General features: G+C 35.8%; 1 protein-coding gene across 6 annotated transcripts; it reads right to left on the bottom strand.

Moving 5' to 3' along the window:
- Positions 1 to 14: 14 nt before the first annotated feature.
- LOC132783479 (leucine-rich repeat-containing G-protein coupled receptor 5) lies at positions 15 to 27,995 on the bottom strand. Of its 6 annotated transcripts, none has more exons than XM_060788672.1 (15): positions 27,864 to 27,995; positions 15,751 to 16,885; positions 13,358 to 13,429; positions 12,381 to 12,524; positions 11,748 to 11,891; positions 10,237 to 10,308; positions 10,070 to 10,141; positions 6,804 to 6,872; positions 4,966 to 5,103; positions 4,772 to 4,912; positions 4,387 to 4,452; positions 4,183 to 4,326; positions 3,759 to 4,126; positions 1,386 to 3,167; positions 15 to 702 (listed from the first exon to the last, which is right to left on the bottom strand). In XM_060788672.1, the coding sequence occupies exons 2-15, from the start codon at positions 16,374 to 16,376 to the stop codon at positions 401 to 403; spliced, it is 4,140 nt and encodes a 1,379-aa protein (XP_060644655.1). In that variant the 5' UTR covers positions 16,377 to 16,885; positions 27,864 to 27,995; the 3' UTR covers positions 15 to 400. The 6 variants fall into 6 exon arrangements, with proteins under 6 accessions (XP_060644655.1, XP_060644658.1, XP_060644657.1 ...); XM_060788675.1 differs by having other exon boundaries at positions 15,751 to 16,869; XM_060788674.1 differs by lacking the exon at positions 27,864 to 27,995 and adding an exon at positions 26,526 to 26,558 and having other exon boundaries at positions 15,751 to 16,869.

Here is a 27,995-nt window from a genome sequence, read left to right as displayed (position 1 = left end):
TAGTAATAAGTTACATACATTTACTATGTACTATGTAGTACATACTCGTAATACTCTTTTGCCGAAAAGCATTTGTTCGACTGTTTCGCATTCTTAGACTACAGCAACAATTGGATTCACATGGAATTCTCATTCTCCGACTCGAATCCAATCAATTGACTACTTAATACTAACTCTTATTTGTTTAGCTGCGTATTGCAACTCTTTGTGGCCTTTCTCGATATTACACTATGTCCCCAAAATATTTCTGGTTCTCTTTTTACCAAACCAAACATATACAATCTATGAACACAGTGAGCTTTCTGTTCCCCATTGACATCCCCATTTAAAGAAAGGTTTCCGATCCAGGTTGCCTTCCTTTTCGCCATTAGCTGCCCCAAAATCCTTGACCACTGTCTGGTCACGGTGGTGCATCATTAGGCGCTGGTGGCGGCTTGTCCGGCTGCAGCTGAGCTGGTGGCGTCACCAGAAATCCACTAGAGACACCAGGCAGTGGCATGCCCAGAAATGCTGCTCCTCCAGCTGCGGCATTGGCCGAGTCGCCATCTTCCATGATGACCGAGCTATCTGCAGCGGAGGGAATTGTGGGCAAAAATCTCACACCCAATCGTGGCGGGGATGAATCCTCCTCCTCTTGCACAGCTTCCTGGCGCACCAAACGCGGCTTGTTCAGTGTTTCGTGTTGCTGCTTGCCATTGTGAGCTGTAAAGACATAAATAAATATTCTGATTCAGTGACTATTTCTTGTAAATTAATGACTTCGAAAAATACTAAAATATTCGTATGTGCTAAATTATATTGTGTAAAGTTAGCAGGTTGCAGATAATCAATAAAAATAATAAACACAAATTAATTTACACAATTCAAATAACCAATAACAATAATGATATTAAACTATGTCATAATGATATTAAACTATGTCTTCAATAATTATATAATAATTAGTTCTTCACATCACTGGCAACAGTTTTGATGTGCCTAAGAAAATGAATACAAATTTTAAAGTTCAATTTACTATCGGATGGTTGAATACTTAATATTACAAAATAATACTCATTAGCTTATCTTTATGTTCTGCAAAGTATAAGTGAATTGCAACCGTCGTACAAATTATAATACATTTTATGAAATTATACAAAAACATTAAAAAAAATTACGCATACAACATGGGTTTTCGCATATTTCTTGGTTACATATTACCAAACGTTTTAGCAATTTACCATTAAAAATTTACATATTATAAATTAATAATATCTCTGCATTCGTTTAAAATTTGATGGGACAACTTTGTCATTAAAAAATGGATTTTGAAGCAAATTACGCATACGACATGGTTAATCGAAAATTCAACTTGAAATGTAGAGTATTAAAATGATTATTCTCACCTATAATCGAGGGCAGGGGAGTGCTGCTGCCGGCACTGGAGCGCGACAAGCGGAATGTGGAGGTGCTGGCCGTTGTGGCTGAGGCGGAGGAATCGTTTCGCGAACTGGACAGATTCGAGTCCTGGGACGTCTTTCTGGTGATCAGCCAGGCCGAGTGCCGTCGCCGACCGTGCGTATGTCCCTGACTGGGATCCATTAGCTTCAACGGCATGCTGCAATTCGACTGCGGTGCTGGCGTCGATGAGTTGGCGCCATGTCGCCAACTGGAACTGCGTGAGCTGCAGAAGTTCTCACTGGAAATGGAGCTGGCGCGATTCTTCCGCTGTTGACGTAGCTCAGCGAACTGATATTGATACGGATTCGCCGCCGCTGCGGTGTAGGCACGTTGACGTCGCTGTTGCGGCTGACGGCGCTGCTTGCGTCGGCTGCGCTGCCCGCAGCAGAGTCGCTTGAGGCGTTGCCAGAGCGTTGGCGTCTGCTCCATCTTATGCCAATTGGGCATCTCGCTGGGCAGCATGCGCAGGCAGCGGCAACCGGGCGGATGAGCAACGGCTGCGGCTGGCAACAGTGGTGGCGGCAACTCGACGCCTCGCTTGCCACGTGCGGCACGCGCTGCTGTTGTGCCACCCACGCGTGTCTCCTCGAAGTGCTTGCAGAGTGTGACGCAATCCTTCTTGAACTGCTTGGTCATGATGGCATACAGAAATGGATTGCAGCAGCTGTTCAACGGCAGCACAAACACTGTGAATATCTTGGCCTGCTCCAGCGAGATCAACTGCAGTCCAAAGATGGCCGTAATCGAGAAGAAGGCAATAGGCGACCAGCAGAGAAAGTCCGTGAACACCAGCAGAGCCATACGCTTGGCAATCCTTGAGTCATTCGTGTTCCAGGCCTGACTGCCCCGAATGGCCCAATACATCTTGAGGTAACAGCCCATGAGAGTGAGAAAGGCGCAGCCATTGATGAACATCAGACTAATCACATAGGTTAAACTCGCCGGTCCCGTTGTCGTCTCAAAGGGCAAGCAGACGGCAAACTTTCGATAGTCAGAGACGCCCAAGAGTGGCAGCAAAGCCATCATCAGAGCAAAGATCCAGCCCACACTCATGATGTAGCCCGCCTGGCGCAGCGAGAGACGCTTGTTCAAGTGTATCGCATGGGTTATGGCATAGTTGCGCTCCAGCGTAATCACTGCCAGCGTGTAGACGGACAGCTCAGAGCTGAGCACCGCCAGAAAGCCAGCCAGCTGGCAGAGCAGCGACATCTGCCAGGGAATGGCGAACATGCGAAACTCACCCAAGGTGGCGGCATCGACAATGGCCAGAATGCCCAAATAGATGCCCATAAAGAAGTCAGCAGCAGCCAGATTGCAGACTAGAAATCGCGGCACATCCATCTTGGATCTCGAGCAGACGAGCACAAAGACCACCGTGCCATTGCCGAGAAGAGCGAGGAGGAAGACAACCCAGACTCCACAGCGCAGCGTCCACCAATCGAAGAGATCGGCACAAGGCAAAAAGGGACCAGGCATGGGCAGACACTGCACCGATCCAGGCTGCAGATCATCCGCAGAGATGCCACTGAAGAGACCTGTGCCAAAGCCAAAGCCTGTACCAGGTGCACTCACGTCGTGACTCTCAAAGTAGTCTTCCATGTAGCTGCTGGGCGACTGGCTGCCTGTTGGCAGCTGCTGCAGATCTTCGTTGAACTTGTAGTTGGTCATGTAGTTGGGTGAATCCCACAGCTCGTGTGAGCTGGCGCCCAGCTGCTTGCTCAGATTATCTGTAAGAAAAATTAATAAATGCGGAAGTGTATTAGATACGTTGAGGAATGAAGGTTCTTGGAGTAATTTTGTTTCATTTATTTGCAAATAATTGAATAACATACCAAAAATGAGAGAGCTGCTAGTAGACTAACTACAAAACTGCAAAATTTTAATAATTGTTTTCTGACTAGGTGGTTATCTAAGAGCTGTAACTGCAACATTCCAGGATAGTTTTTTGAGTTGAATTCTATTCCAAAATTCACTGTTCTCCAAAGAAGTATCTAGGACAAGTGTTCTAAGTGTCCTTACTAGTCTGATTAAAACAGATTCTTATAAAAAAATGTTCCCATTTTATACAGATCTGAATCAAAAAAAATCATTCCTTGTCTTCTAAAATTTAAGTAGTTCATTAGGATTTATTCCTTAAGTATTTCAATTCTTCTGCAAGAATAGATAGAAACGATACCTTCGGAACATTTCTTAGACTAATTGGAAATCAAGATCTTTTAATGTATTTCTGAGACAGTTTGCTAAATAAACTTTAAAAAGAACTGAAACTAATGTTTTACACTTGATAAAAAGTACTATGTGATTGATTGGATACGCACACATTTGTGGCCAGATGTTCATCATGGTGGTGTTCCAAAGAGTCATATCAAACTCTGCATCGGAGGGAAAGAGCACCGCCTCCTGCACCTGGGACGTCTTGCGCTGCGCCGACATGGCGACCAAAGGGAGGAAGGCACAGCAATGATAGGCATAGGAGAGAATCAATGTCTGAATTCGCGGAAAGGTTTCGGGCGGTGGGAATTCACGTAGTTTCGGATTGTTGAACGTCTTCAGATGGAGCAGAGCACTGAGGCCTGCCTCAGGCAGATGTGGAAAGATGTTGTTGCCCAAGTTGAGATCCTCCAGAGCTGTAAACACTGCAAAGGCGTCCTTATGTATAAAGGCAATCTCATTGCCCTCCAGATCACTGGTAAATAAAGCAAGCAGTTAATAATGGTTTTAGTAAATCTTATTTGCACTTACAGCAATTGCAACTTGGGAATGCCCTGAAAGGCATCCTGTGGCAAGGACTTGATGCGATTGTAGGAGAGCAAAAGATCGTGCAGTTGTTTCAGCCCGAAAAATGGTCGTCCTTGCAGTGATTCGATTTGATTACTCGATAAATCTCTGGTAAATACAAATTAAAAATGAATAAGTCGTTCCACACTATATAGATAGAATACTTACAACAGCCTTAAGTCTCTGCAGCTATTTAAATTTGGGATGCTTTTCAAGGAATTGGTTTTAAGTTCTCTAAATGAAATTTGAAACAAAATTGAATTAATTAGATATTAGAGTAATTTTATTTATTAAAGTAAGCTCTTAAGAAATATAATAGAAATATAATAAAATAGAATAGTAAATATTTAAAAATTTATGTACAAAAATAAAATACAAATTTATCTAATTAACGCTTTATAATTTAAATTAACTTTTACATTTGGTATAACATTAATATGTTTGTTTTATTTAGAAAACAATTTAAAGCTTGGAATCTTTCTTAAGCAAAAAAGAATAATTGAAATAAAAAAGTAAAGAAAAGAAGTAATTAGGCAATTTAATTGATACTTACAAACTCTTCAGTCTTGGCGTTTGACGACACAGTTTTGCTGGCACATCCTGAATGCCAGCTCGGTCCAACTTGAGGATCTCCAAGGCATGGCAGGCCTCCAGTTCCGGGAAGTTTCTCAGGGTGCGCACATCGGACAATATACTGCTCAATGAAATCGTTATACTACAATATATAAATTCATATGTTCAACTTACAGTTTTCTCAGCTTGGTCATGCCACGAAAGGCGCCGTTGGTGATGGTGGACAAAGGATTGGCTCTAAAGTCCAGGATCTGCATGCTTCTGGGTAGTTCCGTATCATTTATCCAGCGCAGGCGATTGCTGGTCATGGAGCTGTAGCACAATCAGGGTTAAAATCTAAACATCTATGGCATATAAACATCTATTTCTAAGTTGCACACTCTGTTCTCAAGTGCCACTGCGTGGCAGCTGCATTTGAGAGTCAAGTTGGCGAGGCACCAAGTCGGGGACATGTGACAACTGCCACGCATAAAATCAGTGTATATTTTTGGGCTAACATTTTGTTATCGTCTTTTGGTTTTTCTTGGCCAACATTCAGGAAATGCTCAAGGCAGTGGAGAAGTTTGAAGAGCCAAGAGTGAACTCTTTAAGGTAACAAAAACTTAACTTTTACTATACTCGTACATTAGTTCATTTTAAGATATTGATGCAACCATCTTAATCTCTCAATTAACAATGTATTTAAGTGGTGTCTTTAATTTTGCTTAATTTGTGCAAACTTCTACGAAATCTCTGTATTTATCGGTTTAATTTGTTGCTTCGACTCTGTCTGTTTATTTTCCTTTGGTTGCCCTCGAAGAAACAGTTAACTTTGTTGGCAATCAACAAACTGCCAACTGCGAGCATTACAAAATGTTTTTAATCCTTTTAAATTTGTTTTTCTAGCAGCGGGAAAAACCACATCACAACGAAAAAAAGTGCAAGTCTCTTCTCAACAACAGCAGAGCAAAAGTAGCGAATTTATTTACTAGTTTAATTCCCCAATCATGGGATATGCAATGGCTCGGCTGGATGGTGAGTGCAACGCAGCGTGGCTTTTATCGCAACATTTAACATGCTCATAATTATCCTGTTTACCAGAAATTGAATTTCCTTGGGGAGACATTTGAGAAACGTTGCAAGGCAAAAAACTTGCAACGATGTCAACGATTCCAATGACAGTCGCCAGTTGCCGCAGCTGCCACTCGCAGGAAGTGCGTGGCAAAAACAAAATGCAGCCACGACTACTTAGATTTCAAATATTACTGGCAAACTAACGAATTTTGTATACTCTAAATATTAAATCAAAAATGTATTATAATATTTTAACAAATATTTAAAGAATATTTAAATACTATAAATTATTGTTATTAAATAATATTTTGTTGCTTTTGGCTTTTCTATATTTGATTCAGCAAAACTATTAAATTGATATTGATTGAGGAAAACTATGAAAGAAGAAGAAGACTGCAAGCAATCTAACGAAAACAGTCTCATAAAGCTTTATGAATTTTTTCTATGTAATTTTCAATTGAGCAAAACTATGAACTTTAAATTGATTCTTTATTGAAAAGACTGCGATTGATCTAACGCAGAAAACAAGCTTGCAAAACATTGTGAACTTTTTTAATCCATGCACACGGAGACATTGTTGTGCTAACGACACAAAGTGAGTGACAAAGCAACTGTATCCAAGTAAAGTAGAAGAAAAAAGAGTTGCAACTGCAATGGCTACAGGATGTGGAACTAGTCAAAGGCAACTGCAATCACACCGGATGGAAGAGGGGGACTTAGCAGAGAGAAAGAGAGCGTCGCGGGGTTCGTCGTAAATTCACAAAGTAATGATGCGTTATGATTTTTGGTTTCCGCTTGTTTGCCGCCTGACAAAGTAGCAAATGTTGTGCTGCCAGCTAAAGTGAAAACGATATTTTCTTCCCCATTATCTTGCCTTCTCCCGGCCCCCACCCAGACCCCTCGTTGAGGTCATTGTGTGCTGCTAATCTTTGAGCAACACCTGTGCAATGAATACTTACAGCTCTTGCAGTTGTGTCAATTTGCTGAGTCCCTCTGGCAAGCTGCTTATCAAATTATCATCCAATTCCCTGCAAAGAAAACAAATATACAAAAATATATTCAATATATTATTGAAGCACATTTCAAAATTCGCTTATAAATATTGCGATTTTTATACCCGCTACCCATAGGGTAGAAGGGTATTATAACTTTGTGCCGGCAGGAAATGTATGTAACAGGTAGAAGGAGGCATCTCCGACCCTATAAAGTATATATAATATATTCTTGATCAGCGTCAACAGCCGAGACGATATAGCCATGTCCGTCTGTCCGTCTGTGTGTCTGTCCGTCTGTCCGTCTGTCCGTATGAAACACTGGATCTCAGAGACTATAAGAGATAGAGCTATAATTTTTTTTCGACAGCATTTGTTATGTTTGCACGCAGATCAAGTTTGTTTCAAATTTTTGCCACGCCCACTTCCGCCCCCGCAAATCAAAAAAATCGAATAACAAGCGTAATTTTAAAGCTAGAGTTCCGAATTTTGGTATATACAATAATAACTATAGTAGTTATGATTCCTGAATTGCAATCAGATAAAAATTGTCGAAGTTATTAAAGAAATACTTTTGTATGGGCAAAAGCGCCTACTTACTAGGGGTCTGAGTTGCTTTGGCTGACAATCTGGTATATTGTGCCGTCTATGGTATATTTTGAATGCGGTACTATGTCGATATACCAAATATACCATTCGGTATATTATTAGTATTTTTGCAGTATTTTCGGTATATTTTGAGAAAATACCGCAAAATATATTTCTTTTATTCCAAATGGGTAGCGGGTATCTCACAGTCGAGTACACTCGACTGTAGCTTTCTTACTTGTTTATACTCGCTTCGGTTTCGCTTCTGTGCACTGCATGAACAACTCAAAGAGCGTATTTGCATGTGTCTCACATTGCGGTTATTTCGAGGGTCAGTCCGTACGTGTTCGCACGTAGCCGGGGTACAGAATTCTGATTGGATCTGATTCTGGGACACCAACTGTGTGTGCCATGCAAATTTATGTATGAAAATAAAGTTTAGTTTCCCACAAAGTGCATTGATTTCAATTATACGTGAGGGTGTTCGATAAAAGCAAAATACGTTTGAAGCCATTTCAGTCAAGTGGTCAACTTATAAAATCTGAATATCTTAGGTGATTATTTTAAATTCCTTTTAATAAGAACCTTACATTTGTTTGTACATTTGCCTTTGTGCTTATTGAATTCATTCACTACCCTGTAGTTTTCAAAATAATGTATTCATTTCAATTATATGTATTTTAGTTAAATAACATATTTAATAATAAATTAATTTAATTTTTCAATTAGTATTTTTATTTATCATGTTTGCTATTATATATTTTGAGTTTGTCCAATATAGTATATCGGGTTATTATTTAATTATATTTTATTATTTGTTTATTTATTAAAATAACACATTAGTTTCCGATAAAGTTCAAATTAATTTCAATTGTAACTAAAAGTCATCTACCAAGAAAAACTTGTTAATACCATTTCTAGTATAGTTTGCTCTCTATTGTACCATATATTGCGAGTGTAGTATATGTTGTATATTTTGTATGTAATGGTATATTTTTTACTCCATGGTATATTTTAAATATTATATGGTAATATTGCTAAACCAAATATAGCCTTTCAGATATTTAATTTTTCCGTATATTTTTGGTATATTTGTAGAATATAGTTTTATTGAAAATGGATAGTGTATACCTGACAGTCGAGAACTCTCGACTGTAGCTTTCTTACTTGTTGATTTTGGGGTTATTCATTTTATTTAAAACTTATTAATTACGAAATTATTTAATTTGAAATTATATTTTGTTCATTCAAAGTGAACTTATTTAATAAAAAGTCTACTTTTTTAATTGTACCAATTAAATTTAAGTGATCCCTTCCGCTACCTTTAAATAAATATATAAATATTCTTTAATTTCAATAATCGAAATTAATCAATTGATATCCATATAAACCCTTATAAGAATTTCATGTTTACGCTGTCTATCCCTGAGCGTGTCCATTTCCCTTTTCAGCAATGTGCGTGCCTGGCATAAAACAAAACTTTCCCAACTTTCACTTGGAGAACACATAACAGACACGCCACGCTAGCGCGGGGGAAGATTGAAGGAAGGTGGATACTCATAAATCTTCAGCGAATGCATACGGTAAATTTCTTTATACTTTTCAACACAGATTTACGCGTTGCACGGCGAAAGTTTTTCACTTTCACTTGATGCATACTTCGTCTTCAGAGGTTGCATGCGTTTGCTTATCCCCTGGTATCTTGAGGTTTGTCTGTTTAGTTTGACTAACGCGTCAGTCAGCCACAACATAAATTTGCATATTTGTCATCGTCTGCAGCCCTCGTTGCATCTGAAGTTAAGCGAATTTTATGCGCACGCCCCAAAGTATGCAACGCAAAAACCAAAAATTTGCGGTAAACAGCGACAGCGACGGCGACGGCGGCAGCGATGTCAGCAGCGGCGTCACAACGTCGACAATTTAAGCTGTCGCAAAGTAAAGTTAAAAAAAATACAACAAGTTTTGCCCGCTTTGTTGCAAAATTGAAATTTATTCGAGCTATGCCCCGAAAAAAGAAAAACGAATGAAAAAGAAACGGATAAACACCATTTCCACTTGCACTTCAACTTCTGCTTGTGTTTACTCCCTTGAGGAAGAATCGAGTATTAAAAGTTTCAAAAGACGTTTGCGGTGCAGCGGCACATTCAATATATACTCTATAAAAAAACGATGATTTGCGGATGGATATTCTTATTTTTAAGATAAAAAATATTTGTTTTCAATAACAAACAAAATATAATGTTCATACGAATTGAAATTTCTAAATATTTTAATTTGCAAACTTTGACTTCAAACAAAATTGTAATTATTAGAAGAGTGAAGCCGAATGATAAAATGATTTTTCCATAAATTCCTTATTACTTCTTCGTTTTTAAAATAGGGAAATAAGTAGCCTTTTTTCTTAGTATATGCTATGGATTTGTTTTGTTTTAATGACACATCTTAGAGCATTCAAGAGTCATTGAATTCAATTTCACTTTGATATCAATTGCATTTTGTAGGTCGCGCCGTGGGTCGTCTGTCCTGCTCTCTACCATCCTGTCGTGTCCTGTCAAGTCATGTTTGTATATGTGTGTGTGTGTGTGTGTGTATATGGGCAAGTGTGTGAAGTTCTTAAAGTATTTGTTATTGCTTTAGTTACTTACAGAACTTTTAAAGCCGTTAAATTCTTAAGAGCGCCCGCAGAGATTTTCATGATTTGATTTCGCTTCAGTAAACTGCAAACAAAAAGACAAACCATATATGTAAGTAAAAGTAATATTTCGCATAATATTAACTACTAAACAGACTCCATCTATAAGCTATCACTTACAGCACGATCAAGTTTGGCATCCTTGGAAAATCGTCATCGTTTATTATTGTCAACAAATTGCTGCCCAAATTGCTGTTGGTTCCGAAATTGTTAATGAAGTCGCATTACGAACGAAAGTGAAGAGGAAAAAAATTATGAGTAATTGCACAATTTAATGGCCAAAATCTTTAGATCTGTAATACGTTTTGTTTTTATAGAGTAGATGAGAAAGTACAAATTCCTGAATTATGGATAAAAATTGTAAATGAGTTTGTTGAACGAGTTCAAAGTACGTTAAAAACATGCGCATTAAATTAATGTTGAATTATCATATCAAATCTATTAGGAAGTCATAGTTAGTATTCTAGAGCAAGTGCTTATAGTATACTGTGCGTGTACTTATTTTTATGTTCGAATAGAGAAAAATTAATAGAAGTATTTGCTACTTCATTTAATAATTTAAATGAATATTAATTTGATTAATGCTTTTGAAGTTAATTAATAATAAACAACGCATAAGAAAAGCAATAAATTGTATTAATTACAATTAAATGCATTTCGCAGCAATTTTCATGTCGCAAAACAGTTCATTCAAATGGGCAAAAAATAAAACCCAGCTTTAATTTAATGTTACCAGTGAAAAGTGTTAAAATATTGGTAAGTGTTAAATGTAATTTAATGAATTAGATGAAGTTCTTCAATCAATAGTAAATTATTATACGATATGTATTAAGAATAACATGATTTATGATTTTTCAATAAATAAATGCTAAACAACTCATAAGGAAAGCAACACATCATTATTATAATGATAATTAATTATAATTCCACAGCAGTTCTCTGTGTTACAAAAAGTTGCATTATTTAGAAAATAAAATGGAAGTTACATTTTTCTTAGAATAAAAGTGAGTATAAAATATTAAAAATATTATAAGAAATTAAATTTTATTTAAGGAATTAGAATTACTTTTTGTTTCAGTTATCAGTAAATTTCAATTAAATTTTTATTTTACAGAAAATTATGAATGTTTGCTCAGTTAATAAATACTAAATAACAGTTGAGAAAAGCAACACATCTTATTAATGATAATTAATTGCATTCCGCAGCAGTTCTCACATTACATATTTGTTCAATTGAGCAGAAAATGAAATGCAGGTTAAATTAAATTCCACCATACGATTTAAGGCAATTGTCAACCCCTTGTCATAGCATTGAATATTATACATTTCACATGATTCATTAAGCGCATGCATTTCGATTAGACCCCAAAAACATTTGTAACCAAACCGCACATAAAATACACATTTCAACACTGAAGTCAAATTTGCTAATTACACATGGAAAATTATGCAGCAAATAAGGATTTGTATAGTTAACAACTAAAATGGAAGAATACGTAATATGCATAATTAGAGGGCAATAAATTTTCATAACAAAGCATTGCCAATTTGTCTGTGGATTATATTGGAATAGTTCTTTAAGCATGCAAAATGCTAGAAATATAGAAATGATAAAAGGAAAAAACTCTCACAGTGCTTCGAGTGTTCTAAGTCCGGCCAGAGCGTTTGTTGGAATGCGATAGAAGAGGTTCCCCTCAAGGCGCAAGGAGCGCAGTTTCAGCAGGTTGCCCAAACAATTGCCATCCAAACTGACCAAGGCGTTGCCATTCAATTGACTGAGTTCCGTCAGGGTTTTCCCCCATTTTACCATTGGGGTCGAGTGTTGTGTGAGTGAAGTGTGTGTGTGTGTATTTTTTGTTCATATTTTTTTAAACGATTTGCAATTTGAAATGAGTAAAAGAAAAAAGAGAAAAAGGGAAAGCGAAAAGTATGAGCAAAATAGCGTGTAATTGCTGGCAAGTGCTGGCAAGTCCTCTTAAGTTTGCTTGTGCTAGTGCGTGTGCGTATACATGTGTGCGACTGTGTGTGTGTGGGGAGTGTTGGGTGTTGATGTGTGTGAAGGCAACAAACTAAATGGCAGCAAGCGTACTAATTGATCCTGCAGGCGTCTGTTTCGACTTCGGGCGCATCCTTCGCTGTATCATACGCTTAAAAGCAAACATTAAAACATACTCACGCACACAAAAACACACTCACACAGACAGACAGGCACACACACACACTTACAGATACGTTTGGCAATTCGACTTGTGTTGCATACTCACAGGCTGACAAGCTGGCCGAGTCCTTGAAATGAATGCGGAGCCAACGATTTAAGGCCGCAGTTTTGCAAACTTAAACGTTTCAATTTGGCGAGTCCATAAAACGTGTAGGGATCCATATTAATGATGCTATTGTCGGACAACGTTCTGCAAATAAAAACCTTCCCTTGGTCAACAGTTGCGCGCAAGAAGTCGAAGTCGAAAGTCTTTAGACGCTAAGCTAAAGTGCAGGAAATTGCAAGGATAACAGCCTGAGTAATTAATCCTGCAAAGTCGCTGAAATATACAACGTAATCAAGTAATTTATATTACCCCCAACTGCTGCTGTTGCCGTTGCAGCAATCCTGACTATCCCCCCGACTCTATCCTCATTCCCCTCCTCATCAACTACAGCTGACTGACCACTGTGATTTCATTTTTTTCGCTTTCGCTTTTTTGGGTTAGGGGTGTGGCTGGGAGGTTGCTGTGAAATTGAATAATGAGTCGCAGCGCTCATGACAGGCAACAATGAAAGTTTTTTTCTTTCATTTTTGTGTTTTTTTGCATGTTGTTGTCGCCTTTGTTTTGCTTTTGTTATGCTTTTCACATAACTTTGTGTGTTTTCAACAATCACTAGATGCTTAGTATACAGATTAAAAACGGAAAGGGAAGGGGATGAGGCTTTGTGGCATGTAAAAACATTACGTGAATTGGGTAGCTTAAACAATACTCGGGCAGAGTTGGGAAGCTAAATAGCAGAAGCTTAATTTAACAACCCTGCTCATTAATTATACGGATTTAGCAGCTTCGAGTCAGCTCTTCGAGGTGGAAAACTATTAAGATTTATAATAGCCAAGTTTACGTTTTAGATATTATTTATACCAACAGTATGTGTAACATTTAAATAGAATAATAATTGCATTTTTATTTAATTTGGATTATTGTGAAAAACAAAATTCATTTTATTTTCTTGCTCTTTATTAACATTAACGCATACTTACAGCTCTTCTAAATGTGGCACCATGAAAAATGAATTGGCCTCCAGCTTGGTGATGTTATTGTTGCCCAAGTCACTGTCACAAAGAAAATAATAAAGAAGAAAATAGGCTTAATAAAATTAATAAGTTTATCGGCTCTCACTCAATGTCATCTATCAATTTCAATAAGCTTCTTACAACTGAAATAAAATATATCAACAGACTCTTGAATACAAAATGAATCCTAAATGTTGCCAAACATGGCTAAACTTTTCTGTAAGCCATCAATCAAAAACGTAAATGGCATCAACGTACATACAAGAAAAAAATATTGAACTTGCCCTAAGGCGAGGAAAATGGCAAAAAAATGAAGATGAACAGCGCGGCCCAAACAATTGGAATTGAAAACTTTGAATAATGCAGCACATATTTTGCAGCTGTTTGATAGCTGATGACTTGTCTCTGGGCGATGCGTTAATTAATAAATAATTTTTTTTTATTTATTTATGGCCAACTCGCTTTGGCCATTAATCAATGGGCAAGTTTGGCGCTGCTTGGCCACCAAAATGGGGCTAACTCCTTTGAGAGGTCTGCGGCGGCAAGAAAACGTGACTTAAATACACAAGAAAACTCCAAACGACGCGACGGCGAACGACGATTGTGAAACTCCGCACAACGTGGCGTATGTGTAATTAGATTAAACCGCATGCCAAAACAGAACCGAAAACAGATTCGAAACACTGCGAAATTGACTTGTAATTATACGAATGGGGAAAAAACGAGGAATTCACGCAACAAACTGCTCAATTTTATCATCTGATAATCGCTTAATAATGCAAACGTTTAATCATTTAATATCGCCAATGGATGCGAATGATTATGAACGCATGGGAATGTGTTCCACATTGTTTCCTTGAGTTCAATCAAAGTGAGGGGTAAATAACTGTCAGAAATCATGATTAGATTCATTGACTTGGAAAAGGTAGAATTCATTTAATAATTTGTAACAAAGCTGTGTTTTGCTAATGTATTGCAATATTCATTGAAACACAATTTAAATATGTTGTTCTAATTAAAAATTATTATATATAATATAAAAGATCTATGTAAAATGTTTATACATTATACATATTTGCCTTATGAGTCATCTGTGTCAAAAGTTGTCAAGATTGATTGATTTTGAGTCTGTCTATCTCACTCTCAACAATTTAAAACATTCCTATAAATCAATGAATGTCTTCAAGTATAAAAGGTCTAATTATACATATTTTCAAAATCATTTTTTTTTAAATCAATGACAATTTTATTTATGACTTGGATTTATTTAATGTATTACATCATTTCATATTTTATTGTGGTTGCAATTAAAATAGCTCAACTTACATTGAACCAAAAGCGAAAAGACATATTTTTAGTATAAATTAATTTGAGTTCCTTTTATTGTGACATTTTTTTATCTTTTAGAAAAGGAGTAAGGAGCACTATTACGTATGCAGCTCTAAACGACCTAATTAAATAGTCTAACACACTTAGATAAATATATCTAAAAATTTATAGAAATGATATGATATAAATACTTCTATCTACCCTACATAAGTTGGAATAAATAATTGTAGCTGTTTTAGGATTTAAATAGTTTACTATAATTATATTGCTTATGCAATATATAAGAAATGCTTTATAACATACATATTTGCCTAAAGGAACCACCTCAAAGAGCGAAAACTCATCTTTGTCGAAAGTTGTTAAAATTTATGGATTATGGCTACTCAGTTAACATACTTTCCTTAAAATATGTTTATGTACAAATGGTCTATTATTTCACAGTTAAAATTTCTTAGTAATATTATTACACTTTTTAAAAATGTGTAAATGAAAACATTACCAAATTTATTGCTTACTTTGAATTTCAGCCAAAAGTCAAAATTATTATTATTATTATTACTATTCACTTTAATTCCTTTTATGTAAGGCTCATTTCATATCTTTGAATATTCATGACTTTTACAGTTCTATGCATCAAACATATGTAGGTATTTCTTATAATCATCAGAGTGAATATGATATGAATTCTACTGTTTAAAGCTTTGGGTAGTTACCCAATAGAAGATTAAAAGTTATTGCAAGCAATTAAAAATGATTGTCAGCAACTTTGGTGGCGATAAGAAGCTTTTAAAAGTCATTTTATAGAAATGAAACACGTGTTTAATTGCTTGTAGTTTTCTTCCTTGTCTTAATTTACCCAGGCTTCAAAATGTTACTAGAATATAGGCCAAATATTATGCACGTGGAAATGAAAAATTCCGAACTAAAATGAGGTTGCCCACTAACTTATTTTTACCCTAGGGGAAAACCAAGTCTCGATGAATGCGAGGGGAAACTTGAAGTGTAAATATGAATATTCAAAGGGTACTCACAGCTGCAACACCTCGCTGGGTAAGTTGACTGGCACAGCGAGAATTCCTATGCTGCGACAGCTCAATTTGAGATTCTCCAAGCTGCCGGTGCAATGGCAATGCTTCTGCAGCCACAGCTCGCAGACGCTGTGCAGGTTGCGTTGTGCTGAACTCTTGCTGCCATTGCCGCTGACGCTGCTGTCGACGTCGCCGTCGCCGTCGCCAGCTGAGAGTGTGACTGTCTCGGTGGCACGCTGAGCGCCGTGATACTCCTGCAGTGACTTCTCGTAGAGAATTTGCGCCTCTCGCTCTGGATCCGATGAGGGCAGCATTACGTTCTCCCTTATGCCAATGGGCGTGGCTGTGGGCGTGCTTGACACAATATTGACACTAATTTCGCTAAGTTGTTGCTTCGCCGTGCTTCGATTTTCTTTGGTTTCATTGTGAGCAGCATTCTGAGTGCTGGACGACGTCGCATTTAACGTCGCCATCGACGTCGACATTGCTGTGGCGAGCACAGACAGCAATGCTGAGAGCAGCAACAATTGTAACCCGATCGCTGTTGTTGTTGCCGTTGCCGTTGCTGTTGCTGCTGCTTTGCCGGCGTCGCTGCGCAGTTGGCGGCGGCGCCGGCAATGCGCTGCCATCGTCTCTGTTCTCCACTCAGTTACACTCGCTGTCGCAGTCGCAGTCTCTGCCGCTGTTGCTGTTGCCGTTGCTGTCGCTGTCGCTGCTGCAGCAGTTGCTGATTGATGCTGTCAAGCATTTGTCATTTGATGACAGTTTTGTGCGCAATTCGTTTCTCGCTCATGATTTTCTGCTCTCCTTGTTGTTGTTGCCGCAGCCGCAGCCGCCCGTTGTATTATTATTATGTGGTTGTCGTTGTTGTTGTTTCTTTGCACGATTGCCGCTGTGTCGCCGCTGCCGTTAGTTCGCTCACTTTTTGTGTGTTGTCTTTGCTTTGTATTTGTATTTTATTTTATTTCATTTGATTTACATTCACTTTCTGCTTCAGTTGCATTTCATTGTGTTTGCAATTTGTTGGTTTTGCAGCTTCGTTTTGGCTTCGATTCACTTTGTTATCGCGCATGAAGTTTGTTTAAGGTTTCAAAGTTTACTTTTCAAAAGTTCTCAGTTTATCTGTGATTGATGCTGTCTGTCAGTTGGCGCAACGAAATGATTGAAATGTCTGTCATTAGTTGCGTATACGCAATAAATGCAGTCGGTTACCTACTGCAGCATTAAGTTTGCTACTCTGTGCATTTTAAGTATGATAGGTAAATAAATGTTAGGTTTACTTAATCAAGCTATTAAAGTCTACCCAATAAAACTATTATATTTAGTACAAGTAGTAGAAAAATGTGTGTGTAGCTAACGAGTCTAAGAATAAATATTTTTAATAAATTTATTAACACTACGCTTACCAACTGTTTTTATACTTAATTATCACAAAGTTTTTAATTTAGCGGCATACATGCATTCATTAATTTTTTTAATTAAACTTCAGAAACTTGATGCGTCATAAGTTTGGTAATAAATGTTTTTTTTTACAATGCAATACTAAATTGAAGTGAAGTTATTTATACTAGCATAAATAGAGTATGAGCTGAGAATAAACTTTCGTGGAAAATATACCAATATAGAGCTTAAGTTTTTCGTATTAACGCCACTTCAACTTAACGTCCATACCGAATTTAATTTAGCGGCATATTTTCCCCATTTTAGTCAGGTAGTAAAATCAAAACTGAGGCTAAAATAAACGAGCGGAATTCACATTTTCCTATAAATTACAAAGAAGAGAAACAAATATTTTACATCCTTGTTTAACGACCACTTCGTTTTGAGCTATCAACACATAACAGCTGATCACAATTAATTAAACATAATATTTGTTGAATTAATCTTTAAACAGTACTTATCGATCATTGTGAAATAATACAATCAATTTATTGCTGTATCTATTTGGTTGAGGCTGTTAAGCGAGGATTTGAAATTTCATTATTCAAACAATTAAAAATATCAATTCATATATCGACAATTTTAATAAAGGTTCTATGAGCTGATCACACTTGGATTTCTTCTTTTATTTTCGATCTTGATTTCAATGTGAATGTGGTGTGGTGTTGAGATTGAAATATTAAATATTGAAAATAATAACAAATTCAAAACTTAAAACTTAAAAGTTAAAAGTGAAATAGGTTTCTTCTATTTTGGGAATACGAAGTTCAACACGAGGAATATCTATAATCATTAATTCAGCTTTTATAAAAATAATGTCATTGTTTATCTCTTGTTTCTTAAACTTTTATCATAAGCAAATGTTTGCACTTCTAACAAAAAAACCGTTGAGAATTTTGAAGTTTATCATCCTCCATCCCTGTGAGCTAGTTAGTGACCCATTCTTTGTGGGATTGTTGCTGCTGCTGTTGCTCTTTCTGTTTCTGCTGATGATGTAGCTGTCAGAAACAAAGGGCAGAACGAATCGAGGGCCAAGCACAAAGCGCAACTGATGAATGACAAATTTGACAGTTACCACGCCCATTTCTCAACACTTGCTGCATGTAATTAATGAAACTGTTGACAGCTCTTGGAATTTTTGGCAATGCTCTTTAAATTGCCCAAAAGAAAAAAAGTGAGTGAATAAAACTGGCCATGTTATGAGTGCAAAAAAGAAGAATAAGATGCAGAGCTAGGAAGTCCAGCGATGGCAAAAGTAATTTCCAAAGGGATGCCCAAAACTAGCCATAGATATCTCAGAGATGTCGCAATAAATAAAGCACATTTCCTGGTCACTTTCATTTCCCTTCGATTTTCCACAGTCACTTGGCTTTAATCCGAAGCACGCGCCTCCATTTAACTCGCACATTTCACCGATGATTTATGACATGTTTATGTGCCGCTGACCTCGCCGTAACAACAACAATAGCAACAACAACAACAATAAAAAACATACAATAAATATTTCAGGATAGTTTGTCTTTGATGGCCATGTTGTTGTCGTTGTTGAAGCCAAAGTGAATAATGTCAATTGTTCCCGCTAATCGAAATGATTGTGAATTGTTCTCAAAGCGAAACACAGCACGAATCGATTTGAATCTGTTTAGTATTTATGAGTATTCATTCATAAATAATCTAGTGGTAGTGCTTATAATTGTAAACAATATTCAAGCAGTAGTTGTATATTTATTAGCTACTCGTTTTGTTTGATTGTAAACAATCAATATTTGCTCAGGTTCTTTAATGCGATTTTGAAAGAGTTTTCACAGATTGGCGACAAGCTGCTGAATTATTTCTCCCAATTTTCTTTAGCACCACTTTCCAGATTTATGCAATTTTGCCAATTTTCGATTTTCCCATAAAATTTGAAATGCCTAGCAACAATCCATTGTTTTTAAGTTTTTGCTCAAACAACAACCGTAAAAGAACCGAAGCTAAAATGCAAATATTTACACTGAACTAATAAGTGGGTGTGAATCAAGGGAAACGGTAGGAAAACAAGATGGAGAAATTCTCATACACAAATTTAAGATACGTACACACGTGTCTCAATTGAGTCTGCTTTGGTTTTGTTTTTTGTTTTCTGTTTTTACTTTTGCCACTTTTGCCGGTTTTGTGGCAGACTCCGTCTGGCGGCTGCTGTGGCAAAGTGTTTGCCATCTGCCGAGTGCTAATAATAACTGAAAGGATTGTGTTTGCTTTTGATAAAAAGATACACAAAACTTGTGCATGGCAAACGTCACTTTGGGTTACGGAGAGTTTATTATTTTAGCACTACATTTAACTAATGCCAGAGACCTTTTAAATATGCCAATCAAGAACAAGAAGAATAATTATGTGATTGCTATGATTTTGAAGCCATGACCTTAAATATTTCCTTAAATTTACAATGTTAAAATTTAGAATATAAATTGTTAAATACTGAAATTCGATTACACTTCTATTTGTATATAAATATTTAATATAATTATTTCTAGAAATAGAATTATGACCAAAAGAAAAACAGTCACTACTTAATAATTATGTAATAGAGATGGAGGCTAGTCGATAGATATCGGCTGGCATTAGCAAGTCGATAGGCACTATCGGTATCATCAGTAGTCAGAAGTAGAGCAGCAGACATGAGAAGTAGATCATCAGTCATAATAAGTAAGAAAGCTACAGTCGAGTGTGTTCAACTGTGAGATATCAGCTATCCATTGTGAATAAAAGCAAAACAGTGCGGTATTTATTTTAAAATATACTAAATATACCGCAAAAATTCTTAAAATTTGATATAGTATCATACTACACTAAAAATATACCGCGTAGTGCAAATATATCATTGTCAAAGACCCGTAGTAAGTAGGTGTTTTTGCCCCTGCAACAATATATCTTATTTAACTTCTACAACACTTGTCCGATCGCAATCAAATGTTCAGGAATCATAAAAAACTTTAGTTCTTATTGGCTGTACTAAAAAACACAATTAACTATTATTATCAAATATGCCACATATTAACTAATCAAAGGTTATCTATATAACCAACATTACACTTATTACTTTAATAACATAATGATATTTATTTGGTGTTTACTTTTTTTACAGAAATTAACCTAATCAAATGAAATAAATTGCAAGATTAATGCATTAATCGAAGTTTGAAAAACGAACGCACTTTAATCGCTCACTTCAATTGAATAAAAGTATTTTAAGTCACAAACTTTTAGTGCTGTTGTTTTAGATAAATTTCTTAATTAATTATAATTAATTGTTATAGATGCCAGCCTACGAAATGTAAGTAAGTGAATAAATTGTTTGCTAGACTCTTTAGCTAAGCCGCTCTCATGGCATATGCAAATGCTTACACCTGAACGCATGCCAATTTTTAATTGTCACACAATTTGTTGTGACTGTAATTGATATATAGCCACTTTATACACACACACACACACAAACACGCATGAATTGAATGAAAATTTATAGACACACGTGTTTCGTTTTTTACGCACTTCAATGCTAAAGCTAAAAATTTTCAGAGCAACCCACACATAACTCAAACAGCATCAAAATTTCATGAAAATCTCATAAATTGCTGCACACACAGCGATTAATTACAAGCGAAACTTGGGCGACTCTGCCACGCCCTAAAACAACTACTCTGCGTATGGAAAATATGAAAATTCCCTGAGCTAGAAATATTACTATGAACTTTTGCACAAAAAAACGCACTTCAATTGCTTTTGACATAAGAGAACAAATACCAGATACCAAACAATAATATGCGCAATATTAGTTTCAAACAATGCAATTGAAAAGTTGGCGGAAAATTGTAAACAACATCAACAAAGTGCGTCACTCGAATCGAAGACTTAAAAAGGTGTCGAACTATGCTTGGGGCTTGGCGCATTGATTAAATCATTTTACGAATCGTTTGCCAAAAGCTAAATAAAGTGGAAGCAGTGGAAGCAACATTGTATACCCTGTAAATATCCGATAAAACACATATATTGATTGAATTTGTGAATGGAATAAAGTGTATTTAAAACTTTAAGAGTAAAGTAAGAAATATTTAATACAAATATAAATTAATCAAGAATAGTAAAGCCAAAGAAAAATTAAATACAGGGTATATTTTGATGGAATCTGGCTTTTACTTTTCGTCGTTTTTCACTTATTTTCGAGTTTTTATTTCAAGTGCAGCTCACCAAATACAAAAACTGGTATTTCAACACAAAATGCAACTTTAATTTTGTTGCTGCTTTTGCTGTTGATTTTGTAGTTTTTTTTTTTTTGTAGTTGCATTTATGCTGCTTTATGCTGACCTTCATTCATTGTGGGATTTTTTTTCGCTCGACTTTATTAATGACAGTTGTTGCATAATTTATTTAATTTTTGTTTTTTTGGCTCGTTCAACAAACTTTTAGGAGATAAATAATTAAATGTGATTTTCGTTTTGGGGCTACAATTTTATGGTAACTAATTAGTAATGTGAGGAAAAGTGATGAACGCCGAGTGTGAAAAATAAATTAAGAAACATTGTTTAACCTTAGAACTTTTCCGGTTGCAGCAAGAGAGAAAAAATGATTTCAAATTTATTCACGCTTCAATTCGTCATATTTCCTGAATCATAAATTTCCCAATTCATCAAAAGTTTAGGAAATAAAATGAGCAAACATTTTGTTCTGTAAACAGTGAACGAAAAACGAAAAAATGCGGAAAGAATGCGATTTACATAAATTAATGTGATTAATAATATTTGTTTAGATTTTATTTACCAAATCGAATAACAATTATATATTGTATGCATATATTTTGACTGAGAACAGTTCTCATTTGACTGAAGTGGAAAGATGCCACATCAAAGTTCACACCTTGCCGCTATTTTAAATTCTGATGGCTTTGATCTTTACTCTTGATACTGAACTGTTCCTGATCTTCCCTTTACTCCTCTCGCCAGCGTTTATTCTTCATTCAATTGTTGTTATTATTATTATTTTTTTGTTTTCTTGTTACCAATGAATCGATTTCGTGTTCCGCCCGAGGCGTTCGCATTATTGCTGATTATTCAACTGTTTATTTTATAGCTTTCTCATTACATACTCATATATATGTACATACACATAAGTTATGAAGAATCTACGAAATTGGCAACGTCATCGAACTCATCATAATCGGGCTATTAGCGAAGCCTTCTTATTTACATTTCACGCTACTCAATTTTATTGGCAGTTTGGGTCAATTGTCTGTCAAATGAAATGTGTTGGTCTGTCCGAGTTTCAAGTGAGCGAATCGCACATTTCAAGGTATTTACAATGATTTAAAACAAAACTGTATGTTTTTTTTAATATTAATTCGAATTAACGATAAACTTTAAGTGTAACACTTTTTGAATAAAAGCATAACAGTGCGTATTATTGATAAAATATATCAAATTAATATACCCCAAAAATATGTCATGTTATATAAATATATTCAAAATAATCCATTCGTCTCGAATGTTGACGCTGATCAAGAAATATAAATAATTTTTTTTTGTTGGAGATGAATCCGTCTGCCTGTTACAAACATTTCCTATAGTAAGCAGCCATCAAAATATTAAAATTTCTTCTTTAATGAACTGACATTGCACAAAGTAAATTGTCAGAAATTTTATACCGAAGTATTTTGCTTTTAGATCGTGATTGGTCTTGCCAATCTGGTGCACAAATTGAAACACAAATGCAATTTACAAGCAGTGCTTGAAGTTCGCATAAATTTGGATATTTTACAAGAATTTTGTTGTCTGTTATTGTAACAATAAACAAGTAAATGGATTGGGAACGAAACTGAAATGTGTTTATTTGTTCAACACTTTTGGCAAACTCAATTTTACTTCACTCTTCGTTATATTTTTTGCAACAATTTTGAATGCAGTTTTTCGAGTGGAGACAGTTGAAAATCAATAGAAACTGAAAGGAACACAAAGGCTGCCAAGTGACCTGAAAATATGCGCAGAACGCACAACTCGATTAAGCAAAGTGTAATTGTGACAAAGGCGAAAAAAAAGAAAAAAAAAATTGAATAAAAAATAAACATATAAAAGAAAATCTATAAAAGCCAACGCAAATGAAGCGGAGCAAAAGCAGAAGCCAAAAATAATAGGCAATACGATTCGTTCGTTGGCTGCGACCGGGTTTGTGGCAAGTTTTGCCACCTCGATGAACTGTGTGCTGGAGGTCAAGCGTGCCACTGGACCAGCTGCAACAATTGATTACGTATACGACACGCATACCACGACTCAACTCAATATAGATAACAATTGTAATTTTGGCAGAGAACTAAGAACTAAACGAGATGAACGTTTTGAACATTTCATTTGTGTCGTTTGTTGTTCTCTCTCGTTGTGCAGACATTTTTATGAGCCTCGTCTATTCGAGGACGATGGGGCTCAGTGTCAGCTCCAGAACACCCCAAAAGTATTGTGTTCGCTCTCACACTCTTCGCATCACTGTGTGAATATTTTCGTGTGTAATTGTTGCTGTTGTTGCCAGATTTTTGTGGTCTCTGAATTGTCTATGGATGTATGAGTGTTTGTGTGTGTGTGTGTAAATTGTGTGGAGTCTCATTTGGGTGTGACATTTATTGCTATCAGGATATTCGCAACGACTGCCAATGAGACAGAGTTGAATAGGTTCAACTTTAAGCAAAAAATTGAACCTGACTACCTTTCATGGTGCGGCATCTATTCATTTTTCCAATCAATTCGACACTGAAGCACACCTCCTCATCAGTGTTCAGGTGTATTTCACACCTCTCGAAGCTAGCAATCTCAAAGGGATGCCCGCGAGAATCCTGCCACTTGTCGCTACAAACGAAGTAGAAAATTTTCCATTTGTGGCAACTGTTGTCGCAAATTGCATTAACGCAAAAGTTTTCGCTTTCAACTTGAGCGATTTTCCGTTTCCCATTTGCCCTTTCCCCTTGTCACACTTTTCTTTTAGCCCATTTGCCTAATTATGCCAAAAGTGGCAACATCATTAAAAACTTGCAACAGCTCTGCTTTGATTAAAACCAAGGCAACACAAAAGATGTGTACTACATACATATGTGTATGTAAGTAAGTATGTAAATCTATACTAGATGGTCTCACGGTGTTTATTTGGGAAATCATGTCAATTGCGTTGCAATTTTCCATACGCAAGTATTTAAAAATAATTTCCGCTGCCGCCCCAGACAACGACGATCTGACACCCACGCCAGTTTGTGGCTCCAGATATCGGTCGAGCCTATCGTCGCACCATATATCATATCAAAGAAATGTCGCCAGCCATTCAATAAATATAAAATTTTAATGAAAATGATTATTTTTGCGCTACCAAAAGCGCTCGATGCCCCAAGACTTGTTTGCATACGCTTTCAGTTCAACGAGTACAGCGATTTTCTCAGAAGTCTGACAGCCAAAAGATGACGTTAAATTAACTCGGATTAATATAGATTATCATCTAGATTAAGTTGTAATGTCAGCAATTAAAACGCTTGTTGTCTTTGAAGATGATTTTCTGATATCTTACATTTAGCATTATTATTTTGAAATTTGTTTTACCAAGCTTTAAAATTTTGGCAACTAGAAAATGTTAATGAAAGAATTCTACACTCTAGTTTATTTTTGGTAAATTGCAACAAATATTTAAGTGAAAGAAAATAATCGTATTAATTAACAGTATTTATATTCTGTAATAATTATTTATGTTAGGATCGAACGAGTTAAGAGTAGAGAAATAAATAAAAAGAAATTAGACAAATAATTTATTGCTACTATTGCTTAATGTCTTTAACAAATACTTTCTAATATCTCTGACTGTTGTGGTTCGGATAAGTTTTAAGACTTATTTAGATACTAATTAAAAAAACTGAATAATTATTTTGTTATCGAAGTTAAGTATTTAACAATAGATATGAACGAAATATAATATATTTTTTATAATAATAAAGAAATTCGTATTAAATTTTTAATATATTTAATGAAACTCTTTTAAATTTAAAAGACGAAGAGATACTTGTGAAACAATTTATTATAACTAACGAAAACCGTTTTAAAAAAAAAGTATTAAATAAAGTAGTGCATTTAATTGTCGCCTTTTCAGTGTCGCAGCATATTCGCATGGATTTTATAATGAAAATTAGTTGACTGTGCGTAATTTTCATAAACTGTCGTCATCGTCATTGTGGTTTTTCCCCCCTAGCCCGACACGTTGCAAGCGTTTAAGGCAAAACACGCCTCCTCCAAAGCTCGTTAACCAATTCACAGAGGCAACTCGGATCGGATCGGATCGAATTGTGTGGATCGCCTTGGAAATGCACTTAGGCTTTAATATTTCGTTCTATACTCTTTACAATTGACTGCAATTTTTGCACTGACCGCACGCAGCTGCTACGCATTTTGAGCAGCAACAAAATTGATGAAGCTTCCAAAGAAAAACAGAAAAAAAACTAGACAATCGACAAAACAGAAAAAGGTTTCTTGATGGATTACCAATGAAGACGTAATTGATATACTGTAGCCCAAAAGTCAAGTTAAAGTCTGTGAACGCTGTCAGGGTCTGATTAAATATGCAAGAAAGGTGCCCCGACCAAAAGTTGGGGCCTAAATCAAAATCCAAACACGCGCCACTTACTCAACACTTTTTTTTCTGTTTTTGGTGGGTCGGTGGGTGGCTGGACTCAAGGTTTGCCTTTTGGACACTTGTCGTGAGATTTCAGTCTCTGTCTCTCTCTCTTTCTCAATCTCTTTGTCGATCTCTTTCTCTTGTGTCTTCGCTTTTTTAACCACTAAAGTGTTATGTTCATTTTGCTACCACATTGGCATACATAATTACTTGCAATCAGCTCGTAGATGGTTACTTTGTATCTTCTGTTGTTTCTTATTTCGGATTTTCGGTGGGTTCTCATGACTCTGGCTGAGTGCATTGACATTTTTATTGACATATTTGTCAGTTGTATTTCACTATAAATGAGTCTGACCACATTTTCTTATAATAATATTCACAATTTAGTTGAATACTTCATTTTTTAAATCATTTAAAGTAAAATAGTTAATCGCGATTTGTAGCTGATGAGCCAATTAATTTAAAGTACATTGTTTATGAACAAAATTAACTTATAATTGCCAGTTGTCTTTTACTATAAAAGAGTCTGACCACATTTAATTATAATAATATTCACAATTCAAGTTTAATTTGTATGTCATTCCAAATAAAATAGTTACTTAGTTTATCGCGATTTGTACTGAAGTGCAAATTAATTAAAAGTTCATTGTTTGCAAATTAAATTAACTTACATAAACACAATAGATACGCTTTTAAAAGGCATCATCGAGCGAAACATTTTTAATTCTCTGCGTTTAATTAAATTGTTATTTAGTTTGTATCACTGTTTATATCAGTTTATTTATCATGCTTTTTAGTTTGCAATCTTTTTATAATGTAAACATTTAATGTGAAAATGTGTTTGCGGAAAATGAATTGAAATGTATTCAATGCACTTTAAAATCATATTCGTACGCTTTTTATGCAATTGCTAATTTTTTTATATGCCATTCCTTTTATATTTTTATTGTATGTTTACAGTTCATTTATTATTCATTTTATGGCATGCAGAGAATATTATAATTTTTCTCACATTATTTACGATGTTCGATCGATTCCATAAGGCGAATGTATGCATTTTATATTTTATTCTATATTTATCACCATTCGACTAACTGCTTTAAATTTCGCGCTGTTGTTGTATTTTAAATTTCATATTTCACAAAAATGAATTAAAGCACCAAGTTTGAGTAGATAATACATTAAATTTATTTCTAGATAACTTTTCACTGTTTTACTTTAGAACAGACTTCAATTTTCTATTAGGCTTTGATATCAGATAAAATATGTTGTTTGTTTACGTAGCACTTGCAAAATTAATTACTTCCAAATGTGCGTTTTAATTGACGCAAAATGTATTTCCACTTGCCGAGTTTAATTGTGCATAATTTATTTAATTAAAGTGAAATAATTTAATTTGCAGTGTTATTTTTATTTCTGCTATTTGAACAACATAAAACACTGACACATGGGACATCAAACGTGTGCCATATACGAACGATATAATGTGTATTTATATGGCACATTTATAATATTTTTATAGGCTATCGAAATCACGACTCTGGGCACATAATATCGTCACGAGTAATGCAAACAAATCGACGTCATCGATCAGCAGTCGAGCGCGCCAATTTTATTGAAAATTGAAAGTGTGTTTTAATATATGAGTTACAAAAACAAACACGCACTAGTGACACACACACACTTGCACACACATACACGCACTCGCACACAGGCAGATGAAAATCAAAATCAAAACAACAACAAAAAAGTTGTTGATGCCGCCAAACAGTAAACGACCTTTAACGCCAATAAAAACCGCAACAGCAGCAGCAACAGCAGCAACAACAACAAACAGAGGAAAGCTGCAACAATACGCTGGCGACTCCTTGCAACAAATTGCACGCAGTCTCTGCAGCTGTTGTTGTTGTTGATGTTGTTGTTGCTGCTGCGTTGATCTGTTGTAAAAAACTCGGTCAGAAACTTAATTTATGCGTAACGAGCTCACGCGCCTACAAAACTTGCGGCACCTTTTCACACAGAGCAGCAACAGCACAACTGCAAAAATCAAAACTCAAAACTTTGAGCCAAGTTATCCGTTTTGGCCACGATTCAATTTGCCACTTGGCTATTTTGTTATCCAGTTATCCGTTAATATGAAC

The sequence above is a fragment of the Drosophila nasuta genome, chromosome 2L, assembly GCF_023558535.2.
Source record: "Drosophila nasuta strain 15112-1781.00 chromosome 2L, ASM2355853v1, whole genome shotgun sequence".
NCBI lineage: Eukaryota > Metazoa > Arthropoda > Insecta > Diptera > Drosophilidae > Drosophila > Drosophila nasuta.
This window is presented reverse-complemented; position numbering and strand designations above follow the sequence as displayed.

Excerpts from the sequence above, each read along its gene's own strand:
- LOC132783479 (XM_060788672.1), bottom strand. The coding sequence starts at position 16,376 with ATGGCAGCGCATTGCCGGCGCCGCCGCCAACTGCGCAGCGACGCCGGC. Across the intron at positions 13,430-15,750 it reads CCCAGCGAGGTGTTGCAGCT|TGACTTGGGCAACAATAACA; the intron begins GTGAGTACCCTT and ends TCTTTGTGACAG. Across the intron at positions 4,453-4,771 it reads ACGCCAAGACTGAAGAGTTT|AGAACTTAAAACCAATTCCT; the intron begins GTAAGTATCAAT and ends AATTTCATTTAG.